General features: G+C 37.2%; 3 protein-coding genes and 1 pseudogene across 3 annotated transcripts; 2 read left to right on the top strand and 2 right to left on the bottom strand.

The window, feature by feature from the left end:
* Positions 1-2,711: 2,711 nt before the first annotated feature.
* On the top strand, positions 2,712-2,839 carry LOC111893909 (5S ribosomal RNA; annotated as a pseudogene).
* A 3,676-nt stretch (positions 2,840-6,515) lies between these two features.
* Positions 6,516-9,844, bottom strand: LOC111893852 (O-fucosyltransferase 1). Its single transcript, XM_023889934.3, has 9 exons — positions 9,688-9,844; positions 9,415-9,589; positions 9,136-9,214; positions 8,962-9,032; positions 8,745-8,833; positions 8,545-8,668; positions 8,148-8,431; positions 7,374-7,503; positions 6,516-7,253 (listed from the first exon to the last, which is right to left on the bottom strand). The coding sequence occupies exons 1-9, from the start codon at positions 9,693-9,695 to the stop codon at positions 6,726-6,728; spliced, it is 1,488 nt and encodes a 495-aa protein (XP_023745702.1). The 5' UTR covers positions 9,696-9,844; the 3' UTR covers positions 6,516-6,725.
* A 126-nt stretch (positions 9,845-9,970) lies between these two features.
* On the top strand, positions 9,971-11,085 carry LOC111893853 (uncharacterized). Its single transcript, XM_023889935.3, has 2 exons — positions 9,971-10,433; positions 10,783-11,085. The coding sequence occupies exons 1-2, from the start codon at positions 10,020-10,022 to the stop codon at positions 10,951-10,953; spliced, it is 585 nt and encodes a 194-aa protein (XP_023745703.1). The 5' UTR covers positions 9,971-10,019; the 3' UTR covers positions 10,954-11,085.
* A 4,295-nt stretch (positions 11,086-15,380) lies between these two features.
* LOC111893843 (probable methionine--tRNA ligase) lies at positions 15,381-20,868 on the bottom strand. Its single transcript, XM_023889926.3, has 16 exons — positions 20,562-20,868; positions 20,345-20,489; positions 20,044-20,197; positions 19,783-19,938; positions 19,424-19,654; positions 19,124-19,267; positions 18,585-18,675; positions 18,393-18,499; positions 18,061-18,294; positions 17,903-17,968; positions 17,693-17,821; positions 17,467-17,604; positions 17,246-17,375; positions 16,022-16,269; positions 15,858-15,953; positions 15,381-15,783 (listed from the first exon to the last, which is right to left on the bottom strand). Exons 1-16 carry the CDS (start codon positions 20,695-20,697, stop codon positions 15,553-15,555), a joined length of 2,436 nt encoding a protein of 811 aa, XP_023745694.1. The 5' UTR covers positions 20,698-20,868; the 3' UTR covers positions 15,381-15,552.
* Between the last annotated feature and the right edge of the window lie 6,236 nt (positions 20,869-27,104).

Here is a 27,104-nt window from a genome sequence, read left to right as displayed (position 1 = left end):
TTTTTCACTGTAGGAGTAAATGTATCAAACTTGATAACCATGATAACCAACTATGTATATCAATTAAATTGATTGATGATAAATTTAATAAATAACATGTAATCACTCTATAAATTTCAAAGTTCCCAATTACTAAAGCAATTAAAGATTTCACTTTGAATTTCAATTATAATCAATAACATGTAATGTTGGTATGAAATCACGTAAAGGATATGCAAAGAAAAAACTTACATTTTATTTTGAGGCCTTCGTCGACCTTACCACAAATATTTGTTACAACCCTAAAATGAACCGTCCACACCAGCAAAAGGAAAAAAAAACTTGTTAGAAAGTGCATATTTCAAGAAGCTTGTAACAGATGTATATGCATTAAGTTATAAATGTCCCGTTTTGTCAATATTATACAACTTGGTTACTTGGAGAGTAATAAGTTTCTATAAACCTCATACAACCCAATTTTTTTAAAACGGAACTGGGCTAAATATATCTTATATGACACCGGTTTAAAATCGGGCTCTATTAGTGCTTTCATATATGATCCTCCTCTAAAAAACGGTTTCAATTAAAATAATGATTAAAAAAACTATTTATAAACAAATGGTTCGGTTTTAATTCAATCGGTTTGACTTTTTTGGGTTGGTTATAAAAAACTGGTTATAATTGTGCATCTGTAATAAGACCCGGTTGCAAAGTTGCTTCCTCTATACCAATGCTATTTAGTTAGAGCTTTCAAATACCACTATTAGCCACCGGTACAATGTTATTTGGTACCTGCATATTAAAGAACATATTAGTAAAAGGATATAAATCTAAAACCTGAAACATCAAACATAGGTAAGATCTAATAATTAGTCCACCTTAACTACTTCACATGATAACAATACCTAAATATTTAATTGCTGCATAACTTCAAAAGATTTGATTAATTCTACAGTTATTCCATCAGCAGCAAAATTATCAGCTTTATAAACCTGATAAAAAAAAAACAGACGTGCACAAAATCACTGTATATAAATTATATAGATATGATATTTTAAAAATAGAAAAGAAAAAAAAAACATTAAAATAATCTAACCTCCATGTGATTGATTTTGTAAAAAAGTTAGGAATACTACATGAGATTTACTATGCCTCCAACACAATGATCGAATAAACAAAATCAATTTGAAAGAAACAATTCAAAACATTCATATTTCAAGCAATGCTTCTCCAATCCACTTGGGTTCTATACTATATAATTCAAAAATAAAAAGATTCTCTTAATTTTCCAAAAAAAATTGAAGTACTCAAAGCAAAAATTCCATATTTATCAAACAGATGGCTTGCATAAGCTTACAATCACAACAACCAATCTTAAGTGTTGTGTACCAACATCAAGAAAAATAGAAACTTAAAAGAGAAATGTTTAATCCATTAAAGGTAGTTTCCAAATTCACATAAGAACACCAGAGAGAAAACATACTTTACTACTTTTGTAGCTTATGGTTGAAATCTGATGTAGTCACTTAGAATTGTCTTCATTGTATGGTATCTGTTCATTTTCATTTCATGTTCATAACACTTTAATCTTCAGGATTCTAGTCTAACTATTTGAAAAAAACGTGGAAGAAATCAAAGGGTTTAGAGAGAAGAAATCAAAGAGGCAAAATCTTACCTAGTTTTTTAATACATGTAATCACAGAAGATAAAAAAATAAAAGCAATAACCTTAAACCTTGAAACTAAAACTCAAAAATGAGAAAATAAATAAAAAAACATACATTGTAACTCACTTATTCTTAATCAACCGGAAGAGAGACGAAGCGAGTAGCAGAGAAGGAAAACATGGGTGGGGAAGGAGAGTAGTGGTGGCGGCAATAGAGAAAGGGAAGTCGACGTACGAACATGTCGAGTGTGTATGTGTGTGTGACAGACGGGAGAAATAACAGAAGCCGGTTATGGAGATGGTGATGGTGATGGTGATGGCGATGGAGAAGTAGGTTCGGCCTCTTTATTTGTCTTTTGTCCTGCTTTTGTCACACAAAAAAACAAAATTGTGTTGTATGTTACGATATCAGGTGCTGCATGCATTTTATCGAACACATTGAATGCTTTATTGATCTCACCAACGCTACAATACCCACTGATCATAACAGTGTAAATTATTACATCAACATATTGGAAGATTAGGGCACAAATTAGTAAAAAGAAATCAGTAACAATCGATTAAAAATGAATAAATGAGAACCAGAAGTCGAAGTTAAGCATAAGGTGGATGAGTGAAGAAGAAATGAATATAGAAAAAGATGGTTGGATGAGTGAAGAAGATGAAGTTACCATGAATAACCAGGGATCAGATCTAACCCACATCGGCTTGGAAGGAGAACGAAACATTTCCTTATAAAGGGGTGTGGATACCTTCCCTAACACAACGCGTTTTAAAGTCGTGAGGGCAGCAGATCCCATAAGAATTCTGCAGTTAAGTGTGCTCGGGCGGGAGTAGTACCAGGATGGGTGACCCCCTGGGAAGTCCTCGTGCCGAGTGGCCCAAAGTGGACAATATTGTGATACGTGCCAGATGGGGATGTTACAAATGGTATCAGAGCTAGGGCACGGATCGATGTGTTCGACGGGGACGTCGAACCCTATAATGGGGGGTGAAAGTGGGTTAGATCTGATCCCACATCGGCTTGGAAGGGGAACTAAACACTCCTTATAAGGGGTGTGGATACCTTACTTGTCACAACGCGTTTTAAAGCCGTGAGGGCAGCAGATCCCATAAGAACTCTGCAGTTAAGCGTGCTCGGGCGGGAGTAGTACCAGGATGGGTGACCCCCTGGGAAGTCCTCGTGCCGAGTGGCCCAAAGCGGACAATATTGTGATACGTGCCAGATGGGGATGTTACACATGTGATTCAACCTAGGAGGTTATAAAGGCACTTATATGAGTTTACTACCATGAGTTCACGGCCCAAGGGAGTTTACGGCCGTAAACTCATGGTTACTCATGGGTTAGTGCATGTTTGAAGTCTAGGGAATTATTTAGGGACATTAGCTCTAGCCTAGGGTGAGAAATACCACCTTCTTTGGAGTTTTTGAGGTGTTCACGGTCCAAATGAGTTTACTACCGTAAACTCATGGCCAAATATGTTTATGAGGGTCTTAAAGGTCATAAGGAAGCATTCTAAATTCATGCCTAAGCCCTTGGAAGTGTTTATGGCATCAAAACACCCCTCATTTGAGTTTTCGGCCCATAGACCATTTGGTCATGTGTTTGTGGCCGTAAACACTTGTGGGTGTTGGTATTTTGGTTGTTTTGGGTCCTAGACACATCATGGTAAAAAGCTATGCTAGTCTCTTTGCTTAAGGGTGGCATTTAGGGCATTTTGACACCCTAAAATGGAGTTCACGGCCCAAGAACTTCCTTGGCCGTGAAATCACTTTTAGTCCTTGATTTTAAATGATTTTGATGCCTAAACATGTCAAGGTTTGTCCCATGTTTGGTTTCCAAGGTCTAGGGGGCATTGGGCACACTTTGGCCCTTAAAATGGAGTTTACTCCCCAAGGTGTTCTTGGGCGGTAAACTCACATATCTTGGTGTTTTCCTATGATTTCTAGTGTGTTAAGCATATATGAAGCTTTAAAACAACACTAGATAGAAGTACTCACTTTCCGGAACAAAAGTCCGAAGATCCTTGAGAGAGAATTCGGCTTTTCTCTAGTTGGAAATGTAACTAATGAATAATTTGGTTCAGAATCCTATATATAGTCCTGGGATTTTTGGCAGAAAATATTTTATTCCCGGAATGAACTCTAATATCATAGAGTTTTGGAATAACAGAGTTGCACAAAACCAAGTGCAACCTCTCTCCTGATATCTCCTTAAGTGTAAATCCTGAATTGCTCAAACTTATCCCAAAAGTTTGAAAGTTAGCAGAAACAGACTTGGCTTCTATTGACGTGGTTGGTTTCATTGAATGTAAATTTTTGGGTTGTCACAATATGTGACCTACTGCAAGTACTTTGAAGCACAACCCCATACAGATCTACATCCCCTATGTAGATACTGGATAACTGGAAAACCATTGGTACCATCATGACCTAAGTTTACATAGTATTGCATCTATTTAGGTCGAATCGAACGTTTGTCTTACCTTTTTTTAATTTCCAGCAAAGAGATACACTACATCTATGTGAATTAAATCTCAAATCTTTATAGTAAAGACGTAGATGAGATGCCTTGAACCACAACCCCCACTGCAAATAAAAAAATTGCACCTGTTAAATCTCTCAGGGTATGGGAGCGACGGCGGCAATACGATTGCCGAATGAATGAGATCTCTAGTTAGTAATCAATTAAGATATTGATTCAAGGCTCTGCTCAATTTCTAACAACAAAATTAGGGTTAAAATGAATGGGTATATAACTATAATCATATACATAAAGAAATTGATAAATAATTTTGGAAACGATTATCTTCAACAATATCCGTGATTTGGGTGCTGATTTATTGCACAGTAGTTGGAAACTCTTAATTGTTTCCAATGAAGAGCGAGAATGAAGGCGGATGGGGTACTAAAAGGCACAAAGGGCATTATCGGAACTTCACTTGGAAACTTTAAGCGGGAAAAGTAGCTTGGGAGGGGCTTAGCAACTGCCACATGGCATAATTGTATTGTTTTTATTATAATAGAGGATTTTGTTGTTTGCATTGATCGTTTAAGGAAACTTTAACCAACAACTATGACTTCAACTTCAAATCGTGAAGTTGAAGTTTATATGGAGGGTTTGAATGGATCAGATGAAGAATAATATGTTGCTTCTTCAATGGACAATATAATATGTGATCCTTCTTTGAATGATTTGGTGAAATTGCCTGATGAAGAGTTTAACAATGGAGAGGACAAAGATTAGAAAATTAGGGACCAATTTCTTGTATGTAACACTAGGATACCTTGGAATAAAATGGAACCACACTTACGAGCTATGTAGTCAATAGCGGCGCTATAGCGGTTAGCGGAGGTAAAGAAACGCTATTTCAAAACAGCGGTGGCGCTATTAGCGCCGCTATTTACCGCGATTATGGTCACCGCTATAGTGGCGCTATAATCGCTATTTGAATAAATTCCATTTTTGAGAAATTTTACATAAAAAAATGTTTTTTTTTGTCATTCCATTGAATAAAATTGTTTTTCTTAGCCCAAACCAAAACTTTTGTGTAATTCTATTAAATAAAATTGTAACTTTGTTACTGTCATAACTTCCATTGAAACCTTGTATGTGTTGTCTTGCTAATTGTGTTGAAAACTTGAAGTACTACATTATGATTAACTATCAAATTACTTAATAATTTTACTTGGTAACTATAATTGTGTTAAAGTATGATAAAATAGTAAGTATTTCATATGTTTTCTTGTTGATTGTGTTAAAGTATGATTAATTGTGACATTGGTAACTGATCTGTGAAATATGATTAACTAATTATGATATGTGAAGTATGATTAACTAAATATGATATGTGAATTATGATTTACTGATTAACTACTTAACTGGATTGGGTTGAACTTCGAAGTACGATTTACTGATTAATACTCTAATATATATATATATATATATATATATATATATATATATATATATATATATATATATATATATATATATAAATTCTAAATAATATAAAAACGTTATATCACCGTTATACCGCCGTGAGAACCGCGATTTCAAATAGCGGCAGATGACCGCTATTATATTTTTTACCGCGGTAATTGCTTAGCTTGCGAGAGCCCAAAAACTCAATTGGATATTGAAAATGGTAAGAAATAATTTGATACGATGGAGTGTCTGAAACGCAATTTGATATTGAAAATGGTAAGAAATGATTTTATCTATATGTATTCTATGCGTATATTAAATTAAATTCTTTCATAACTTTTGTAGCTAATTTAGAACATCAATCTCATATGGTTGACGGGATAGAAATTGATGTACCTATTATCCAGATAGAAATTGATGTATCGTGCAAAGCTCAAACCAAGAAACGGCATCTAAATAAGGATGGAGGTGGATCTACGTAGGACAACCCTGTTAATTTTGAATACTAGATTTAGTAGTCGAAATGGGACAAAACTCTAGTTTTTTGTGATGATTTTTGATATTTGGAATCTAGTATTCCTATTATTTTGTTATTGAAATGTAATGACATTATGTCACTTTAACAAGTTATATTATCTGTTTTGCATTTTGTTCCATTTTTAACATGTTTTAAGTCATATTTCAAGTCTGGTATGTTCAAGACCCAAACCAAGGGCAAAATGGCCATCTCCGATTTCTGTTTTCCTTTCGTGTGACAGCCCTCCCCCAAAGAATTTTTCCTGTTTTTTTCTATGTTTCCATTTTTACCCCTGCCCCAAGCAACCAAATCTGTTTGCTTCTAACAGCTGTGTTTTTTCAAGTCTTTGGGTAGTCCAATAGCTTAGTTTAATGATAAATAATGCAATGATATATACCTGAACCCAACCCTATATATGTTGCATGTTATTCGGATCGACCTATAAACCCGATTCCAATTTTAGACCCGATTCTATTCGTCTTAATCGGGTTCGGGTCAGTAGTTATTACACAAACAACATTGCTTTTACAAGACTCCAAAATCAAAGTATATTTATAGACTTAAATACAAATGTAACCAAGTCAAGAAAGAATCAAACCTAAAATACTAATAACTCTCATTTCTCAAAACCCTACCTACATCATATCATTCGGACATCTATGAGCCGGATTTACACCCAACTTTTGACAAAAACACTCGGGCCAAGAATTCGTATAAAAAGACTCGGGTGACACGCGCTTATGGGGCCCACCAAAACTAGTCCTCATCATAACCCGTCTAACCGCTTCTTCAAACCCATCAACCCGACCCTTTTCCCGATCGATAAAAACCGGAGCAAGGCCTTTTCTATCGGGCCTAATCGCGGTCCGGAAGCCCAAGTAGAGGCGATGGCCCAAAAGGTTATTGGCAAAGTTGCTTGGGCCATCATATGTTGGCATGAAAATGTCTGATAACAGACAGACCATGTAATCAACAGCTGAACCGATTAAGCCCTGAGCATTGGATTTAAGGTCAGTGGTGGGGTCCACACTGGTGTGGTTTTCGAGGAGAGGGAATATGGACCGAAACGGGTTCATGAACCGCTCACCACCGAATAGTTCACCGGCAGCTAGGTATATTCGGGTCGAGGAGTTGAACCCCATTGCACGTAATATCAAGCCCACCTGTGAATTATATAAAAGTTAAAACACTCTGTGTTTGGCAGACTGGCTGAAAAGTGAAAAGTTAGCTGGTTGATAAAGTAACAGCGTTTGGTAAAAACTAGTTGATTATATTAAAGGTACCTCTTCTGGAGTTAATGGACATTTTCCAATAGCCCTCCTTTCGCTATAAATTAGTTTCTTTTCAGCAAAATTTTCACCACGATATTTTTTCAATATCTTTTGCTCTTCCGGGGAAAATATATCAAAACACCTACCACATAAATAAATAAATAAATAAATAATCAAAAACACACATAATAAACATAGGGAAATCTCCAATAAAGTCCCAATATTTTGGGTCAGTTTACACTTTAATCCCAAATTATTTTTTGTTTGCGGAAAAAGACAGATTAACGGCTAAAACTTCGGAACAACCCTTTTTGGCCGGTTTCGTAAATTTAACCGGTATCCTGTCTTTTTTCGTTAATTTGTCAAAATATTGGGACTTTTCTGAAGATTACGTTATTTTTTACCAATAAACAAAATTAGTTTTCAAAAAAGTCTCAATATTTTGGTTATTGGTAAAAAATAACGTAATAATATAGATTAGTTCAAGGGTAATCTTAAAAAAAGTCTCAATATTTTGGTTATTGGTAAAAAAATAACGTAATCTTTAGAAAAATCTCAATATTTTAACCAATTAACGAAAAAAGACGAATACCGGCTAAATTTGCGAAACCGGTCAAAAAGGGTTATTCCGAAGTTTTTGCCAGTAATCTGTCTTTTTTTGTAAACAAAAATTAATTTGGGATTAAACTGTAAATTGTCCCAACATATTGAGACTTTATTGGAGATTTCCTATAAACATATTACCATAAATTAATTACAAGAAAAGTAATGGTAACTTAAACTTACCCTGCAAACGAGAGCATATCCATTTCAAATCGAAGATGGATTGACATGAAATGACCTTGTGACCGAAGTTTATCAACTATTTTGTGACTTAATTCCATGATATGTGGCTTAAAAATTAGGGCATGATAATTGACCCTGCATCTTAACCGTTGATATTCAGGGTTATCAATCTCTTCTGCTAATCTATGGGAGAAAGGAGTGAGATAAATTGCACCATGCTCCTTCATTTTCTCCAAAGCAACTGTTGTATACCAATGGATAGGAGCATCCCTTGGTGGCCGAAGCTACAATAAGGAAAGAAATAGCAATGCACTTTTATTTCTTCATATTACACCATTTAACCATGTTTATTAGTATCATGAATATCATGGAAGTTTAAGTAGTTTGAAAAACATGCCTGAAAAGCTTTTATCTTCTTTGTCTTTCCATTCTTCTTGATTTCTGGAATGTTTTTTACAATTTGTACATCATGTTGTAATGACTTGATGAAATGATCAACATCATAGATACCCTGGAAACCACTGAAAGAGTAATTCAAATGTTACAGTGACACAATGTTCTAAGGATTAAATGCAACAAAGACATTATTTAAGATACCTGTCATCATGCCAATAGGAATTTGCATCCAACTCGGGCAGCACAAGGGTAGCATTCATAATTCGGGCAGCAAGAACTGCATTACAGATCTATACAAAGTTGCATCCTCAATTACAATGTCATAGTAAATATAAAACTAATTTAATTATCACCTCAAAAGAACACTAAAAATGTGAAAGAAAAGGAATATAAATGGTCAAAATTATAAGAAACATACAGCTGTTCTCTGCTGATTCAGACCCCCATTACAACGGACACGCAGATACCCATTACTCTCATTTGGAGGAGCTATGGATGTTTGAAAATAAGAATCAAAGATCAATACAGACTATCAAGATTCAAGAACAGTAGGGTAAGATGGAAACAGATCAAGAACACCAAAAGTACATACGAGGCCAGTCAGATCTTGGAGCAGATGATGGTATCCAACCACCAGAATCAGCAGTATCCCAGAGTTTTTGAACATCAATCTGCGTAAAAATGGAGTTAAAAGTCCATAAGCTATAGAAATGGTTGTTGAAAAAACTAATCAACTTCTTGCAAACAGGTTATGACATCTCGATTTGCATAACGATTCGTGCAGGAGCACAGATTCATAACCAAGTATAATTAAGCAAACGAAGAATTCAACGCAAAAGTACTGAGCGAAAAGGAATTGTTAAGAAGTGACCTCAGATGGAAAGTCCGATGATGATGATGAACTAGTGTTGAAGAAGTATACGAAGTAGAGAGTCGGAGCAATGAGTAAGATAGCTGCAACTACGAGTTTTCCGAACAGTCCTTTAACTTGCTTCAGCTGGTGTCGGTTATGATGCAATCTTTTGAGCGTCGTTCCTTCTCCGGGCCTGTAAATACACCGGTAAGATCCAAATCCGGTAATATCAGATACGAGAAATCAGACGCACAGACGAACAGATCAATGTGTGTTTTGTGATTGATATACCTCCTCATTTACAGAGACCAGTGGAATACCGAGATCGAACTTTGGTTTCAGTTAAGAAACAGAGAGATTTGATGGTGGAAGGTGGATCTTGTTATGGTTGATGATGACGAGATTTTTGAGTGAAGAATTTAGAAGAACTGGGAGGGAATCATCAAATGAATTGCAGTGGCGGAGGTTGGAGAAATAGGGAGTGTGAAATTCGTGTCGAAAGTAAAAGGTTAGAAACTTCTGGGGCCAAAATGGAATATATGAAAGTTATGTATTAGAAAGTAAAATTGCTAGAAGAACTTTACATACGAAGATCTCCAAAACCCTCACCATAGCCGACGTCAATGGCGAGCCCACGGTTGCTCCTCCGTTCTCCGACACTGAGGACCATATTTACTGTCCACCGCCGATCTGTCTCCTCCACCACTGCGCCTTCTCATCACAATGACCACCAACGCAACCAAGAATATCTTTCCCCCAATCATTATCTCAACAGCTGGAAACCACCGAAGGATCCAAAGGAGGCTCAAGCGAAGCTCGATCAGCTCCGTCGTGACTATGCGAAAAAGGTTAAAGCCGTTCGCAAGGAGTACATCCATGAAATGGAGCTTCAGAGGCTTGAGAAACAGAGGAAAGATGAGATCAAGAAGGAAGCTCTGAGGATTGAAAGTGAAGAGCGTAGAGCCGCTAAAACCGCCGAGAAAAAGGCTAAAGCCGCCGAACGTCAGGTTGCTGAGGAGGAGTTCCGGCAAACTCTGGTACGTCGAATTTCCTTCCATTAATGGTAGAACATTTCAATTTCACCAGTTTTCTCCTTTTCATTCTGTGGATTACCATCGTTCACCCAGTTATCCTCGCATCAAGTATCACCTAGGGTTCACCACAAAGTTAAAGTTGGATTTGGTAAATTAAATGAACACAAATTGTTGTTACTAATCAGGAATTGGTACTCTTATCCTACTCATACAATTACGATTTAGGGTTCCATTGGTAGCATAGTTTATATCATCCATGACATATAGGTTGTTACTCCATTTGATTTAACCCTTGTTTGAATGCTTAAGGCCCTGTAGTATATGTTCCTTATATTGAAATTTGTGGGTGCAGCTGAAAGAAAGAGCCGAGAAGCTTGAATACCACAAGATGAGAGAGAAGAAGATCATGGAGAAGAAGAAAGAGAAGAATGAGTTACTGCGTCGTCAAAGTTCCATATGGATTGATGAAGTTGAACTCGAGAAAAAGATATCAAATGCAATTTTAGATAGTACTCCCCTATGAATCGTGCTTACAAACTCCGATTCTTTTGGTAGATTGAATCTCTCTGTTTTTTTGCCTCTTGTTAAAACCTGCGATGTAGACTTGAAGATGACATTTGGACCCTGGAATAAGACTAGAATTGCGTTTTAGTTTCTTGAAGGCCTTTCAGTCGTATTGATTCACATATGAAAAGTTCTGTTGAGCTCATTAGGGTTTATTGTTGATCAATTAAATTCGTTAAAAATGAAACAGAGTTGGTATGGTTTTCACATTGTGCCTTGGAATTATGAAGTAGGTTCTAATTTCATACTGATTCACAATAATGGGTGTCAATGGAACAAAATTTGTTCATGTGAGTTTCCATTTAGCTTTATTTCATAAAAATATGTTGCATAAACTTACTTCCATGGTTAATTTTTTGATTTTTTTTTAAATTAATTATTTATAAACCTACACCTTGGTGAAGGCTCACCTAGTAACATTTGGACACCCTCCGGGAGACCACAAGTACAAATCTTAGGGTTTCAATCAAGAGTTGATCAGAAGAGGGATGTGTGATGCAGTTTCAAAAAGAGGCTGTTTAGTATATCGCCAAAGATGAGTCTTATCCCCCAAACGTTACAATAGAGGAGAGCCAACGGGGTAGTGGACAACCTATTTTTCTCATGTTGTATAAATACCCGTCATAAGTTGTTAATGTTTAAGCATAAATTTATTTTCAAAAATAACATTATATTTAAATAACTAAAAAGATATAAAAAATGTTGACTTGACACTTTTTTTAGTCTTTTTTTTTGGACGACAACATGTCTCAACGGAAGCCCCTTCGCATTATTTCAATGAAGACCCCGAGATCCGAATAAAGCAGATACAACCGCTTAGGGATTCCATGGAGAAATTCTCATATGAGGAGATTAAACATTTTTATCAACTTTAAAGAGAGCTTGCGGGGATCAAACTCCCAACCTGCAACAACATATGGGTATAAAACTCATGTCTCTTCCCAACTAGACTCCAGGTCATTGACTTTTAGTCTTTGATATCTATGTTATTTTGAAAGTTTTTAAAATTATTATTTATTGATAAAAGCTTCTATAAAAATATTTTTATTTTTATTTTATATGTTTCATTAAATAGATTAATTAATTAAACAAATATAATCATAAGGCAAAATGAAATGTTACTAAATGGACAAAATTGCAAGAATGATCTTTGTGTTATGTCACAACTCGTTAATATGGTTTGGACTTCTGCCAGTGGTCTAAAAGTTTGATTTTATTGCAAGCGTGCTCCAAAATTTTCAAAACTTTTTATAAAGACATATTTGCCCTTGGCATTTTCCTTTTTTATGATAGCTTTAGTGGTATGTGAAAAATCTATATATATGAAAATTTGATGCTCTCTTTCTAGCTTCAATCGGAGCTCTAATGGTTGCTTTAGATTGTTACCATGACATAATGCTATGAAAATGCTTTAACCTTTTTGTTGGCAATGGGTTTGCTATCAATCTTTTTGGAGTTTCTTGTTTTAAAGTCGAAATCAAATCTGATGAAGGGTTTCTTGATCTAAAGTCGAAATCAAGAGTTGAAGAACACATACACACATTCATGAACCCTAAACTCACACGCATACATACACACGAAATCAGATAAGGGTCCATTTTTATTTTTCGTACAAAGCCTTCAAAATCAATGAGATGTTCATGCTTCCTAGTACTAGACGATGAAGACAACCTCAATAATGGCCTACTTGATGAAGATGGAGTTCATTATGATACTGAGGCTAGTAATTCATTTTGATGTTGAGGTTGGCATTTCCCTATACATTGTGGTGTATGGAGGAAAGTGTAACACCCAAGAGTTTGGAAAGCCAAGCATGTAAAGGAAACCCTAAATTTAGGAGGGACTCGGCGAGTCCAAGGAGGAACTCGACGAGTCCGAGCGGGATCCGCGTCGAGGATTAAGTGACCAACTCGGCGAGTCGGCCAAGGCGACTCGGCGAGTAGGGTCTGTGCGAGGAAAACCCTAAATCCAGGGCTTGGAGCCTATTTAATCGCCTCATTCTCCTTCCTAGGGCTCCTTTACTGTCTCTCACACCCAGAACGCCGCACCCTAAGCCCCCATTGTGCTCATTCAAGCTTTTGGCCATTTTTGAGGGATTTAAAGGAAGAAGAAGAAGTGGGAATCTTTGAAGCATCAAGGAGTGGCTTTGGATCCGAAGTTTAGGGATCATTTTAGAGCATTTGAAGGTATTAATTTGTTTCTCTCCTCCAAATTTTTCCTTGGTTATGAGTTTTGGGGCTTTTAAGCCATGTTTAAGATCAATCTCGAGCTTGAGGTCCAGATCTGAGGTTGCTACCTCAGATCCATGCTTGTGGTGGTTTAGAATCCCGTAAAGTATCAGTCATGGAGTGGATTATGGAGCCCCTTGGTCTTAAACCTTAGTTTATGGTGCATTTTGCCTAGATCTCTTTCTCTACACGTAAAGTTTGCAACTTTACGTGAGGAGTAGGCTTGGGAAGGGTAGATCTATGGTTTAGAGTCCCTGCATGCCTTGAAAGTTCTCTGCATGTTTGTGGAACCGAATAGACTCGGCGAGTCCTTCGAGTGGACTCGGCGAGTAGCTTGAAGATGTGGAGGAACTCGACGAGTGGGATGAACAGCTCGTCGAGTCGGATGAAGATGGGGATGAACTCGGCGAGTTGGTTGGAGATTCCCTTGTGCTCGGCGAGTCTGTTCCTGGACTCGACGAGTCAGGTCGCGTGGTCCCAAACCCTTCGAGTGAAGACTCGAGTCAGCGAGTCGAGCCAGGACTCAATGAGTTGATCAGGTCAGGATTTGAGTCGGTGGACTCGGCGAGTCAAGTCGCGATTAGAAGGACTTTGAGCATAAGAACTCGGCGAGTCAGTAGGTGGACTCGGCGAGTAGGGTTGACCTGGAAGGTTGACTTTGACCAGGACTTTGACCTGGACTAGGGTTGGCTTGGTTGACTGTCATGGGTCAGTTATACTAAGTGTTGCATTGATATTGATAGCTCGGGAAGCTTGTAGAGCCGGAGTTCAGTGAGTGGTCAGGCAGCAGCTAGCGGGATCATCAGCAAGTTCAGCCAGTGCAGGTGAGTTTCCCTTTGTATGAATGGGTCTACGGCCACAATGCCGGCCCATGTAGTTATAAGTAGAAGACCCGGGGGTAAGCCCTAGGCACAGTATGCTAGTATGATATTCGGGCAAGGTCCAATGATAGAGGGCGGGTGCCCAAGGAATGGCTTATGCGTTAGTTTATACTTGTTGTCTGTGTGATACTTGTATGTGCTTGGTAGGGAGGTGAGTGTGGGCGAGGTCCTGCGTCTCACCAATTGCAGAGTGTGGATGGTGTTCCACATCTCATTAGCAGCAGATCAGGGGTGAGACCCAAGTTAGGGAAAAAGTGAGTATGGGTTGGGCCCGTATCTCACTACCAGTAGGAGCATGGATGGGGTTCCACGACTCATCAGTAGAGTTCGGTTGTTAGGACCGAAGTGTAGTTCAGACACCCCAGATATGTCTGATAATATGTTATGTTATGATATATGTGATGGTAGCAATAGGGAGGGGGTGAAATAGTCCCCGAGGATCGGTTGTTAGGACCGATGGGTAGTCAGCACCCCAGAATGGCTTGACACGGGTAGTCGGCACCCCAGAACGGCCGTACCGGGTTGTTAGGACCATTGTTTTATATGGACTGTTTCATCTAGACTTTGACAATTCCTAGTGTGATGGAAAAGGGCGTTGTGGAGAATGGTATGTAGGAACAAGGAAGTGTAGAGCAGTCTGTTGGTGATAGTAAAGGTGGTGGTGAGGATGTGTAGTGGTCTATGATGGAAGTTGTTTGTGAAGGTGATATAGGTTAGGTAGGATAGTTGTAGATGGTTGTACGTTTTTGGTAAATGTATATTGGTAAGGAGATATGATGGTTTGGATCACACTAATGCAAGTTATGGATGGTTGTCCACTTGTGGAAATGAATGGATCATGATTAATGGTAATCAACTTTGAAGTTTCTAATTGTCATTTGTTTGAAGTTGATCAATTTTAAATTTCTTATGGAGGGTATATATATACATACAGTTTCTCTTATTTTGTTTTGGATTAGGTCATTTTCACTCAAATGTTAAAATGTTCAGAAACATTTCGATTCTCTTTTACTTGTTTTGGATTATGCTTCTCTTTAGTATTTGCTTTGTATTACATTATCCTTCACATTTGGATAACATCATTCAAACTTCCAATCGATATTTTTCACTAAAGCTGAAGAAATTGTTTTCACTAAATCTGAATGCTAGCAAATTGATTACATTTAGGTTAGCATTTGGATTCTATTTAAACCAACACAATGACACTAATCCGTTTAAGTAGTCTCAAGAAATATGGGCAAAAGGATAAACATTTCAATGGACTAACCTTGCTAATATAGTTTGAAGTATGTCAAATTTATATAAGCAAAATCGTCATGCATCAATCATCTAATACACCACATTCTTGTAAAAATGTCAAAAAAAGAAAAGTAAATAAAATAAAGAGTAACAAACATGGTTTGAGGTAAATCTGTGGCAAAAGAGAACATATTATACGCAAGGATGAGCTCATCGAATTGTTCCATTGGATATGGATGAAACCCTGCAAACACCAGCAGAAGTTGTAAATGGAAGATCTTTAAAGCAAGCTATAAGATCCTTATCTGTATGCAAATCCACTTGTAGTGTCTCCCAAATCTTCTTCTTAGGGTTCAACACATCATCAGGCTCCCCATCAAACCCTGAAAACTTAACCCTCTCACCAACAACAGCATCCTCAGGTGGCTCAACCAGTTCAACCTAAACATATTTAAGTTTTTTTTTATAACAATATCAATCAAACATCTTCAAAAAAAAAAAAAATCATATGTTACCTTATCACTAGTGGAAGCACAAAGAACCATCGCGTGTGACTTGATCCCCCTCATGGTTGCTGCCTTTAGGTTACACAAAACACAAACCTTCCGATTCTGTATAAAAAAAAATAGATATTAAAAACTTAGACATTTTAAGTGGTAGAAAAAGAAAACAAACATACCTTCATCTGTTCGATAGGTATAAATTTGACAAGGCCACTGACAACAGTCCTAGGTTGTTCTTCACCAACATCGATTTGTTCAACATATAAAGAATCAGCATCCGGATGCTTCTGGACTTCTGTGATAACTCCAACACGGATGTCAAGCCTACTGATTGTTACTTCCTTTTCCACAGCAGGAGCTCCCTTTGTTTTTGCTTTTTCACTAACACCAGACTTCTCCCCCTTTTCTTTCTTTCCACTTTTATCTGCAAACATAATTATTTTTTTTTTAAATATAAAAATTTTAACCAACCCTTTTACTTTTATCACCAAAAATTCAGGGTTCAAGGTTCAAGGTAAAAACTCAGGGTTCAAGGTAAAAACTCAAGGTTCAGGATTTAAGGTAAAAACTCAAGCTTCAGGGTTCAAGGGTAAAAACTCAAGCTTCAGGGTTTAAGGTAAAAACTAATGGTTCAGGTTCAGGTTCAGGATAAAAACTCAAGGTTCATGTTAAAAACTCAGGGTTCAAAGTTCAGGGTAAAAACTCAAGGTCTGGGGTTCAAACTCAGGGTTCAAGGTTTAGGGTAAAAACTCAGGGTTCAAAGTTCAAGGTAAAAACTCAAGGTTTAAGATTTAAGGTAAAAACTCAGGATTATAAAAACTCAAGGTTCATGTTAAAAACTCAGGGTTCAAAGTTCAGGGTAAAAACTCAAGGTCTGGGGTTCAAACTCAGGGTTCAAGGTTCAGGGTAAAAACTCAAGGTTTAAGGTTTAGGGTTTAGGGTAAAAACTCAGGGTTCAAGGGTAAAAGCTCGAGGTTCAAGGTTTAGGGTAAAAGCTCAAGGTTCAAGGTTCAAACTCAGGGTTCAAGGTTTAGGGTAAAAACTCAAGGTTCAAGGTTCAAACTCAGGGTTCAGGGTTTAGGGTAAAAACTTAGGGTTCAAGGTTCAAGGTAAAAACTCAAGGTTTAAGATTTAAGGTAAAAACTCAGGATTATAAAAACTCAAGGTTCATGTTAAAAACTCAGGGTTCAAAGTTCAGGGTAAAAACTCAAGGTCTGGGGTTCAAACTCAGGGTTCAAGGTTTAGGGTTTAGGGTTCAAGGTAAAAACTCAGGATTCAAGGGTAAAAACACAAAGTTAAAGGTTTGGGGTAAAAACTCAAGGTTCAAGGGTAAAAACTCAAGGTTCAAGGTAAAAACTTAGGGTTTAGGGTTCAGGGTTTTCAAGGAAAAAAATAATGACCTGAAATTTTGGTGTTCTTCAACTTTTCTGTAACTTTTTTTGCTTCGGCTTCTTCCTTAACAGCCCGGTCAGCTCGGTCAGCTTGACTGCCAGCAAATTTATTCCTGAAAAACTCCACTTCTTCATCTTTCTACACACACACAAAAAAAAAAAGTCAACTAAAATTTTTAAAAAGAAATAATTTAATATTGAAATTTTGTTATTGATAATTAGCTAATTACCAATTCCTTAAATAATGGAACAGGGGTCCCGATTTTGTGGCCAATAGGAATGAACTCCCAAGGGGTTTTGGCCTTCTTGATATCTCCCTTATCATCACAGAGAGATAGTTGAAGGGGCAAATTGAGCTGCTTGAGTACCTGTGTATCAAGAAAACAAATAGAAAGAATTATTTGAAGGGGTAAAAACGGTATTTTACACATTGGAAACAGATTTACATTTACTTGCCTCAATGGAAAAGGATGGCATAAAAGGTTCTAGAAGGCATGCAAGAAGATAGACTATGCCAACTGAAGTTCTCATGACTATTGAACATGATGGGAGGTCTTCCTTGTACAGCTTCCAGAATTGACTCTCCTGTATGGTCAATTATTAATTTCGAGGGGCATTTTGGTCATTCAATGTGGACTTTTTCAGAATTCCATGTGGACTACTTACTTGAAGATATGCATTCCCCTCACCAGAAATGCTCATTGCAAGTTTCAATCCTTGCTTTAGCTTGACCTAAACAAACATTTTTAAAAATCAATATAAAACAAATTTCGCAATTTTTTTTATAAAAAATTATAAATTTTAGTAGTAATCAGTTAAGTTACCTTCTCCATGGCCTCTACATATTGGTCAACATAGTCACCAATTTTATCTCCCAAAGTTTTTGTTAAAAGATGTGATTCTGCATTTGGAGCATCAGGAATAATGGAACCATATCCTAAACCTGATTCTTTAGCTATAAAGCTCAAGACTCGGTTTATGAAATTTCCTAAATTATTTAGCAATTCACTGTTTAATTTCGCTTGCAAATCTGCCCATGTAAATAACGTGTCTGATACCTATAAAAATAAAGAAAAAGGGAAACAATAAACAAATTGAACAATGCCTAAATGCAAGAAATATAGTTTTCAAGAACATTATAAATGAAATGTCATACCTCAGGTCTATTTGTTAACAGATAGTATCTCCATACTTCTACAGGAATATTTGTATCTTTTGCATCATTTCCAAATACACCTACACCCTTACTCTTTGAGAATTTACCTATATATAGAATTCAAACATTAATTAACAATATGCTGTTGCAAGTTGCAACATATTTAAGGCCAAAAGTATAATAAGAGCAAACCTGTTTCATAATTTAAGTACTCTGTAACACTAATAGTTTTCATCATAGTCCAGTTCTCTTCAGTCCCAATAAGTGTAGAAGGAAACATTACCTGGAATATTATTTTTCAAAGTTGAATATAAAAGTAAAAATGAAACAAGAAAGATTTCAAGATCCTCATGGAGAAAGAGTAAAACGTTTTACACGAGAGATTTGAAGTACAATATGAAGAAAGAGTCATGGAAATAACTAGGTTGAAGATTCTCCATTATTGGAAGGAAGAAGAAATAGTAGTACAAAATTAAATGGAATGAATGAATCTTCAAATGAAAATTCTATATTATGTGTAGACACAAGGTATAGTTTTAAGTTTTAACACTATTTCTATATAGCTTTTCTTCAAAGGAATGTAAAACAAAAAACATTACAAAAGGTCAATGATCAAAATTCCCTTACATGACTATAAGGGCTTAAGGGGTTAAGAGTTAAGACTCTTGTTTTGCAGAGACAGCTACGAATAATAATAATGAAGAAATTGTACCTTAAAAAAATACACTTACAGTGTGAAATGGAACATTATCCTTTCCCATAAACTGATATAGCTCCACATTTTCAGGATTTTTCCACCACTTCTCCCACTCAGGTGTGTAGCATTTAGTAATTGACACGTATCCAATAGGTGCATCAAACCATACATAGAAAACCTGAAAACATGTGGTGTGAGAAGCAAGAACCAAAACAAAACAAAACAAAAAAACTCATGAAAGATTGGTTGGATATTGCCATTTAAAACAGCTAAGAATGAACTCATTAACCAGATATATGAAATGAGTAAAGAAGAAAAACAAGAAACTTCTTACCTTCTCTTTGAATTTCTCAAGAGGGACAGGGACACCCCACTTCAGATCTCTAGTAATACACCGTTGCCTTAATCCTTCTTTAAGCCATGCATTTGTTGCATGAATGGCATTCTGACTCCAACCACCGGCCACTGACATGGTGCTGATGTATTCGCGTAGTTTCTCTTCCAACAAAGGGAGTTCAAGAAACAAGTGATCTGTATCACGAATTCTAGGGCTTGTTTTGCAGACCTATTTGCAGAAGAAACAAAAAAAGGTAATAATTTATACATGGGAATTGGGAAAAGAAACAGAAGTTACAACGACACGATGTTCTTTTTACAAAGTATAATGACAAAACAAGAGAATGATGAATTTACCTTGCATCTAGGATTGATGAGTTCTGTTGGATTTAATAGCTTGCCACATTTTTCACATTGATCTCCTCTTGCAGAGTCATAATTACAACCTGGTGTTGGACAGTTACCCTCAACAAGCCGATCTGCTAAAAACTTATTGCATGTATCACAGTAAAGCTGCATGTGAAAAGGAGATTCGTGATTTAGTGGTTGTCTCTTCTACTGAGACTAAGGAATCCATTATTAATTTACGAGCTTAGATAAGAACAAGTTCAATATAACCTGCTGCATTGTATTCTCAGAAAGCCAATTATTCTCCAGCAACTTTTTGAAAATTGCTTGGCAAACTTCAGTCTGTGCTGGAGACGAAGTTCGTCCAAATTCATCAAAACTTATGTTAAACCATTTATACACGTCCCTGTGAATTGCGTGATACCTACAATAACAGCCAAATGGACAGAAATGAAATCAGTTACTCAAACACCAAAATCCTAAGTCAATTGTCACAAATCGATTACTCTTGATAAATATTTTATGGATTCGTCTTAAAATCGAATAGCAAGAAACGTAGAAACTTAATTACTTGTCGCAAATTTCTTTAGGAGTACAGTTTTCTTCCAAAGCCTTTGTCTCGGTAGCTGTACCATACTCATCAGTTCCACATATGTATATCGCGTTGTATCCCCTCAATCGACAATATCGAGCAAACACATCAGCACTCAACACACCTACATGTAGCAAAAACAAACTCGAGTTCAAAATTAACCATTTACACATCAAATTGAAGTAAACGTGCTTACATCCAATGATGTTTCCAAGGTGAGGAACGTTGTTGACATAAGGAAGGGCACTGGTAATAAGGATGTTTCTTTTGCCCGGAATCGGAAGCTTCGTCACTTTCCGATCGTCTCCAACACCAGTCGAAATATCTCCCATCGAAGATACTGTTCGCGGAGACGATTTCGCCGACAAATTAGGGTTTAGGTTTCGGATTGCGAGCAGAAAAAGGATGAGAGGAACGGCGTTACTGGAGTATTGTAATGCAATGCAGCCGGAAGGGATTGTTGTAGTGGTCGCAGCACATTAGGGTAAAGCATCGAATAATCAACAAAGTAACCACCAAACTATGAAAATTTTCGACTTTACCACATAACAGTTATATTTTCAATTTTAGGGTATTAATTTTCAATAAGTTACATTTTGATCAACTAGACTTTAATTCAAGTTTATTCTATAGTAGTTGCATTTTTCAAGTTTATTTTTACATAGTGTTTGGTAGTGTGGATCTGACTAGAAATTCTCTCCACGTTTATTCTTTTAAGTATTCTTTGGTATTGTTGAACTAAATGGAGTTTGATAGAATATAACAAATCTTTTAAGAAGTATTTAGTGTGAATGGAACCAGAATCAAAATGGTGGAACATATTATATAAAATATTATATAAGATGTTAGCCAAGTTAAATCGAACTAATTTACTAATTTTTTATTCCACCCAAAATAAAATTGTGGAACATATTAAATAAGATGTTGGCCACGTAAAATCGAACTAATTTACTAAATTTTGATTCCACCCAAAATGATAGAAGATAATGAACAGGCTCGATCCTGGCATTTTAAAGACCTTGTGCAAAAACTAAAGTGAGGCCTTATAAAAAATTTCTTGTGAATATTATTAACTACATTTGTTACCACTAATTCAAAACATAAAGTTGTTAAAAAAACATCTCATAAATTCACTACCACAAAATAATGTCTTCACTTATTGGTAATCAAATAAATCTATAAAACTGTTATAAACAACTTTAAAAAAAAGGAACACATTACTACTTTCTAACCATCGACCTTGTAGCATTTTTAGAAGAACATTCATCTATGAGACTTTCATATATCAGATTTTTTTCTCAATTTTTGGTGAGTTTATAAAAAATAAAAACGTTGTCTAAAATTTATAAAGAAAACAGATTTGCATTTTTTTTATATAGATACTTTCCTTAAATTGTTGATAAATTTTAAATTTATGATTAGATTTTGATTTTTGTTGATTTTTTTCATAATTTAAATGCATCTAAAATTGGAACCAAATGTTACCGGGCTAATTTTATTTATTGATAAAACATAAAAATAGATTTCACAAAAATACCAATACTATAACTATAAATCATCCCAAAAATCGGAGGCCTCCAAGATCGAAGGTCTGGTGCGACCGCACCGCCGGCACCACCTCAAGGCCACCACTGATAATGAAAGCTAGAAGCGTAAAGTCAAAAATATTCCGGTCCTATGTATACCATCTTGTAGCATGATCTTCTCATTGTTTGAATCCTTTGTAACATCGCAGTTTCCATTTTCAACTTTACCCCTCATCCACCATAACCAAATATTTCTTTTTCTATCCGTGCATCATATGATTATTCTATTGTCCTAATTTATAACACCCACATTTTTGGGAGAAGTATTTTAAACCTTAAGAGAACTTTTATAAATAAATAATAACATATAAAATAATAATAAATGGAAATAAAATAAAAATAATAGATTTAAAATTTCCAAGTCAATTTGAGTCAAATAGAAAATTTATAGTTTGAGGGATCAATTTTTCCAAACTCAAAAACTTAATTTTAGCCTTACCTTACTATAGTAAATTGAGGTTTTAGGTTTTATGTAGAAGTAATATAACTTGTTGGTTATATAAAAGCAAGTTTAGAAGACAAGTGAGAAACTTGATGTTTAGGGGCTAATGCGTCGTTATGCCAAAGATTATAACAAACAATCTAGAGCTTTATGAGAAGCCTTTGATGGCGGTTTTAGAGGTTGAAGGCTAAATTGAAGATCATTTGAAGATATCTTAAGAGTTTGAGTTTAATTCATCAATGGAAGCTTAAGAAGAAGGTAGCAATCCTCAATCCATCTTTTGTATTATAGTTTTCTAATGTTTTGATTCCTTTTAAATCTTAAACGTTATGAGGATTAAGTGTTAGATTTAGTGTTTTGTGGAAGATTTTTGCTTAAAATGCAATCTTACCTTCAAGTTATTATTAACATGTTAGAAATTTGAAATAATTTATATTTTGTAACATCCCGATGTTAAGATACTTCTAATTTCAATCCTATAATTTCATTATGTTGCATTTTGGTCCCTAAGTTCAAGAAAGTGTGCAAAAGGAGCCCTAGTGGCATTTTTGTAATATTGTCCTTAGGAGTACGCCATGCGTACGTGGTATACACTGAGCATACTAAGGCGCGCCCTATTACTCAAGGCGTACATCAGTGTACACAGGGCGTACTTGCCATATAAGGAAACCCTAATTTTTAGGGTGTGACTCGTATTTAAGCACTCTTATGGCCTCATTTCACCCACTTTAACTGTCTTCATCCCTCTTATACGTTTGTGCAACCCTAGTTTCACCTTGATGAGCCTTTTCAAGCTTATAAGTGTGTTTTTGGTGCCTTAGAAGAAGGAAGGAAGGAAGCCAAACTCATCTTGAAGGAGTGGAACACTTGGATCTGGGATTTCTACTTCATTTGCAACCATTCTAAGGTAAAAAGCTTGCAACTTTATTCCTCAAGCATATTGTAACGTCCCAATTTTCAAGGCCAAAATTTTCATTTTTGAATTGGCACATTTAATAATCATTTTACCAAAACATCGTCAATAAAACATTCCATTACAAAATCATATTGTTGTGTCTCAAATCATAACATCATAAGTAATGAAAATCAGAGTACAATCCCAAAAACTCCTTGCAGAAACCATGAGTGTGTGTGATGCGCTGCTACACCACCGGCTTATTCCCCTTCGACAAAGAGGTACCTGAAACCAAAACCAAAACTGTAAGCACGAAGCTTAGTGAGTTCCCCCATCATACCACATACCATACAATATCGTCGGTATCTTTCAACCGGTAACCTTCATCGGTATCTTTCAACCGGTAACCAGCATCAATATCTTTCAACCGGTATCTGTCATCGGTATCTTTCAACCGGTAACTGGGGACTATTTCACCCCTACCACTAGCATACAATCAACAGATATAAGCATACAGTCGGGCATATCCGGGTACTGACCTGCCCTTGGGTCCTAAGGACCACTGTCAGGGAAACTAATCCCTACTATTCACATAACATGTCATACAAATAAATCTCATAACCAGAACACATAACCAGACCTAGATAATTATCACAAAGACCATTATCTTCTAATTTCCCCTTTTTGGTGGGTCGGCATTGTGGCCTTAGACCCAACCCTACTGGAAGGTAACTCACCTCAATGTCGTGCAGTGTTTGAATTATCTTCGGCGCACCAGTCGACTCCCTACGACTCCTCGACCCCTACATGACAACCTTCAAGTCAACACACATAACATACAACCCTAACAGGGTTAGCTCAAGTCCAGTCAAAGTCAACATTCAGTTGACCTGACTCGCCGAGTTGGCTTATCAACTCGTCGAGTCCATGCTTCTCTAATCCGACACAAACCCCGACTCCACTCGTCGAGTCTAGCAAGAACTCAACGGGTCCTCCTTCAATCATAACATCGGGACCATCTTCATCCGACTCGCCGAGTTCCTTCTTGAACTCGTCGAGTTTATCTCTAACATAAGAACTTGTCCAGTTTATGACTCGCCGAGTTGTATGAACAACTCGTCGAGTCTATCTTCAGAGATTGGGAGATTGCTATGGACTTGCCGAGTCTGCTCATACCACTCGTCGAGTCCCATGACTTCTAGGTCCCTTTTCGAGTCTAAACCAACAAGGGACTTCCTTCCTAACACTTACCCCTTCACAGAAAGGGTTTGGTGCACAATGGTTACCGACTCGTCGAGTGCCAAGAACAACTCGTCGAGTCCAACCTTGACCAATTCCATGCAGTCGATTTAAATGAGATCTAACACACCAAAACCATAGATCTGGCCTCCTAATGTCCATTTTACACGTAAAGTTCCAAACTTGATGCACATGCATGGGGTTTTTAGCTTAAAAATCCATATAAAGTGTCCTACAAAGTGCATGGGGCTCTCATGGCCCTAAAGTTGGCACCTTTATGCCATGAGACCCCTCTTAAGGTCCAGATCTGAAGTCAAAACCCACTCAACACTTCCAAATCTGAAGAATGACTTAGAATCCATAGAGATCTCAAGTTAAAGATGAATAAACACATAGATGAGTCAAGACAGGGGCATTATACCTTGAAGATGTTGAAAATGAAGTAAGATCTCTGGATCTACAAGCCCCAACTCGATTTCCAAGCTCCTTTCTTCCTTCTAAGCTTCACAATCCACACAAGAACACCAAAAATGGCCTTAACACACACACACACAACACGGCTAGGGTTCGATATGAAGCTTTTAAGAGAGTGTTAGGGACAAGGGAGGCTGAGTTAAGTTGTTTATATAGGGTGCAAACCCTCATATTTAGGGTTTCACTTATCCAGCACCTACACGCCGAGTCAGTCTCCTGACTCGTCGAGTCGGTCACTTAAAATGTACGCGGCCACGACCCTACTCGACGAGTTGATCCTCCATCTCGTCGAGTCCCAGAGAAAATACACATACTGAAGAAAACATATCAGGTGTTACAAATCTCCCCCACTTATTTTAGAATTCGTCCTCAAAGTCTGCCGCTCGATCCTGAAAAAGCGTTGGGTAATGCTCCCTCACCTCGTCCTCCGGCTCCCAGGTCCATTCCGAGCCCTTTCGATGCTGCCACTAAACCTTTACCAGTTCCACCCTCTTGTTCCGCAGATCCTTTGACTTCCTATCAAGAATCGTCACGGTCTCTCGATGTAGTTCAAGTTGTCTTCAACCTGAATTTCCTCCAAGGGTACTACTTCTGATTCGTCCACCAAACATTTCCGTAACTGGGAGACATGAAAAGTGCTATGAATCTGACTGAGTTCGGCTGGCAGATCCAGCCTATACACAACCTTGCCCACACGGGGTATAACCCTAAAAGGTCCAATATACCTGGGGCCCAGCTTGCCCCGCTTCCTGAATCGGATGACACCCTTCCAAGGTGACACCTTCAGGAGAACCATATCCCCGACCTAGAATTCCAAGTCTGATCGGCGCTTGTCGGCATAACTTTTCTGCCGACTTTGAGCAGTCTGAAGCCTGCTCTGGACCTGATGGATCCTCTTCATAGTCTTGAGTACCACTTCGGTACTCCCTATAACCCTCTGACCAACCTCACCCCAACATATCGGGGTCCTGCACTTCCTCCCGTATAACATCTCGAATAGAGGATGGTCAATACTCGCGTTATAGATGTTGTTGTATGAAAACTCAGCCAAAGGAAGGTAAGTATCCCAACTGTTGGATAAGGTGTCTAAGTCCATAACTTATTTGGTATATACTTGACCCGACCGGCATGGTCCATTTGGGTTGCATCTCATCCAAACTATTTATGGATAATTTTATGAGAGTTATACACATATGTTTATTAATATATTATAAGTTATAATATATTAATATGAGGTTATGTTATTTAATTAGTCTTAGTCTTAAATTAATTATGAATTAATTTAGAGACTAAAAGGAAGACTAATTAGATTATGGGCTATTGGTTTTATATGGTGTGGGCTAACACTCATTTGTTAATGGGCTAGGCTTATATGGAAGTCCATGGATGATCCATGGAGCTTTTAACCCATGGATCCTTGGAAAGGAAAAGACATGGGTTATTAGGGTTTCACCCTAACCATGCACACTATATAAGCATGCTTATGGAGCATGAAATGGCACCCTAAAGGGAACTAGTGAACTAGTGTGTGTGTGTGCTTGTGTGTGGCCGAAAATACAAGTGTGTATTCTCTCTCAAAGTTTTCCAAGAGTTTGTGGTGTTTTGTGATTCCATTTGAGGCATTCACACTATTGGTGCTTGGCCCTCAAACTCCTTAGGAATTGAACTCATCATCAAAAGGTATGTAATCTCATCTAATTCTTTTATGTTTAAAAGTACCCCATGCCATGTTAGATAGGTTATGAACCTTGGAAAATTATTATTTTGCATGTATTTAGACAAACATATATCCAAGGTTTATTAGGGTTGCATGCACACTTAGGAAGTATTAGATTGCTCAAAACCCAACACCAACTACCTCCGAACTCTAAGTCGCACGCCCGCAACATATCCTTCAAAGTCCGGATGGTTCGCTCACTATGTCCATCTGTTTGCGGGTGAAAAGCGGTGCTAAAATGCAGACGAGTTCCCAGTTTGTCATAGAACTTCTTCCAAAACCTGGAAGTAAACCGAACGTCTCTGTCTGAAATCACCGATACTGGCACCCCGTGCCGCGCCACCACCTCCCTGATATAAATGTCGGCCAACTTTTCGGCCGAAATA

Source organism: Lactuca sativa, chromosome 2 (assembly GCF_002870075.4).
Source record: "Lactuca sativa cultivar Salinas chromosome 2, Lsat_Salinas_v11, whole genome shotgun sequence".
NCBI lineage: Eukaryota > Viridiplantae > Streptophyta > Magnoliopsida > Asterales > Asteraceae > Lactuca > Lactuca sativa.
The sequence above is the reverse complement of the archived record's forward strand: the minus strand, read 5'-3'. Positions and strand labels throughout refer to the sequence as shown.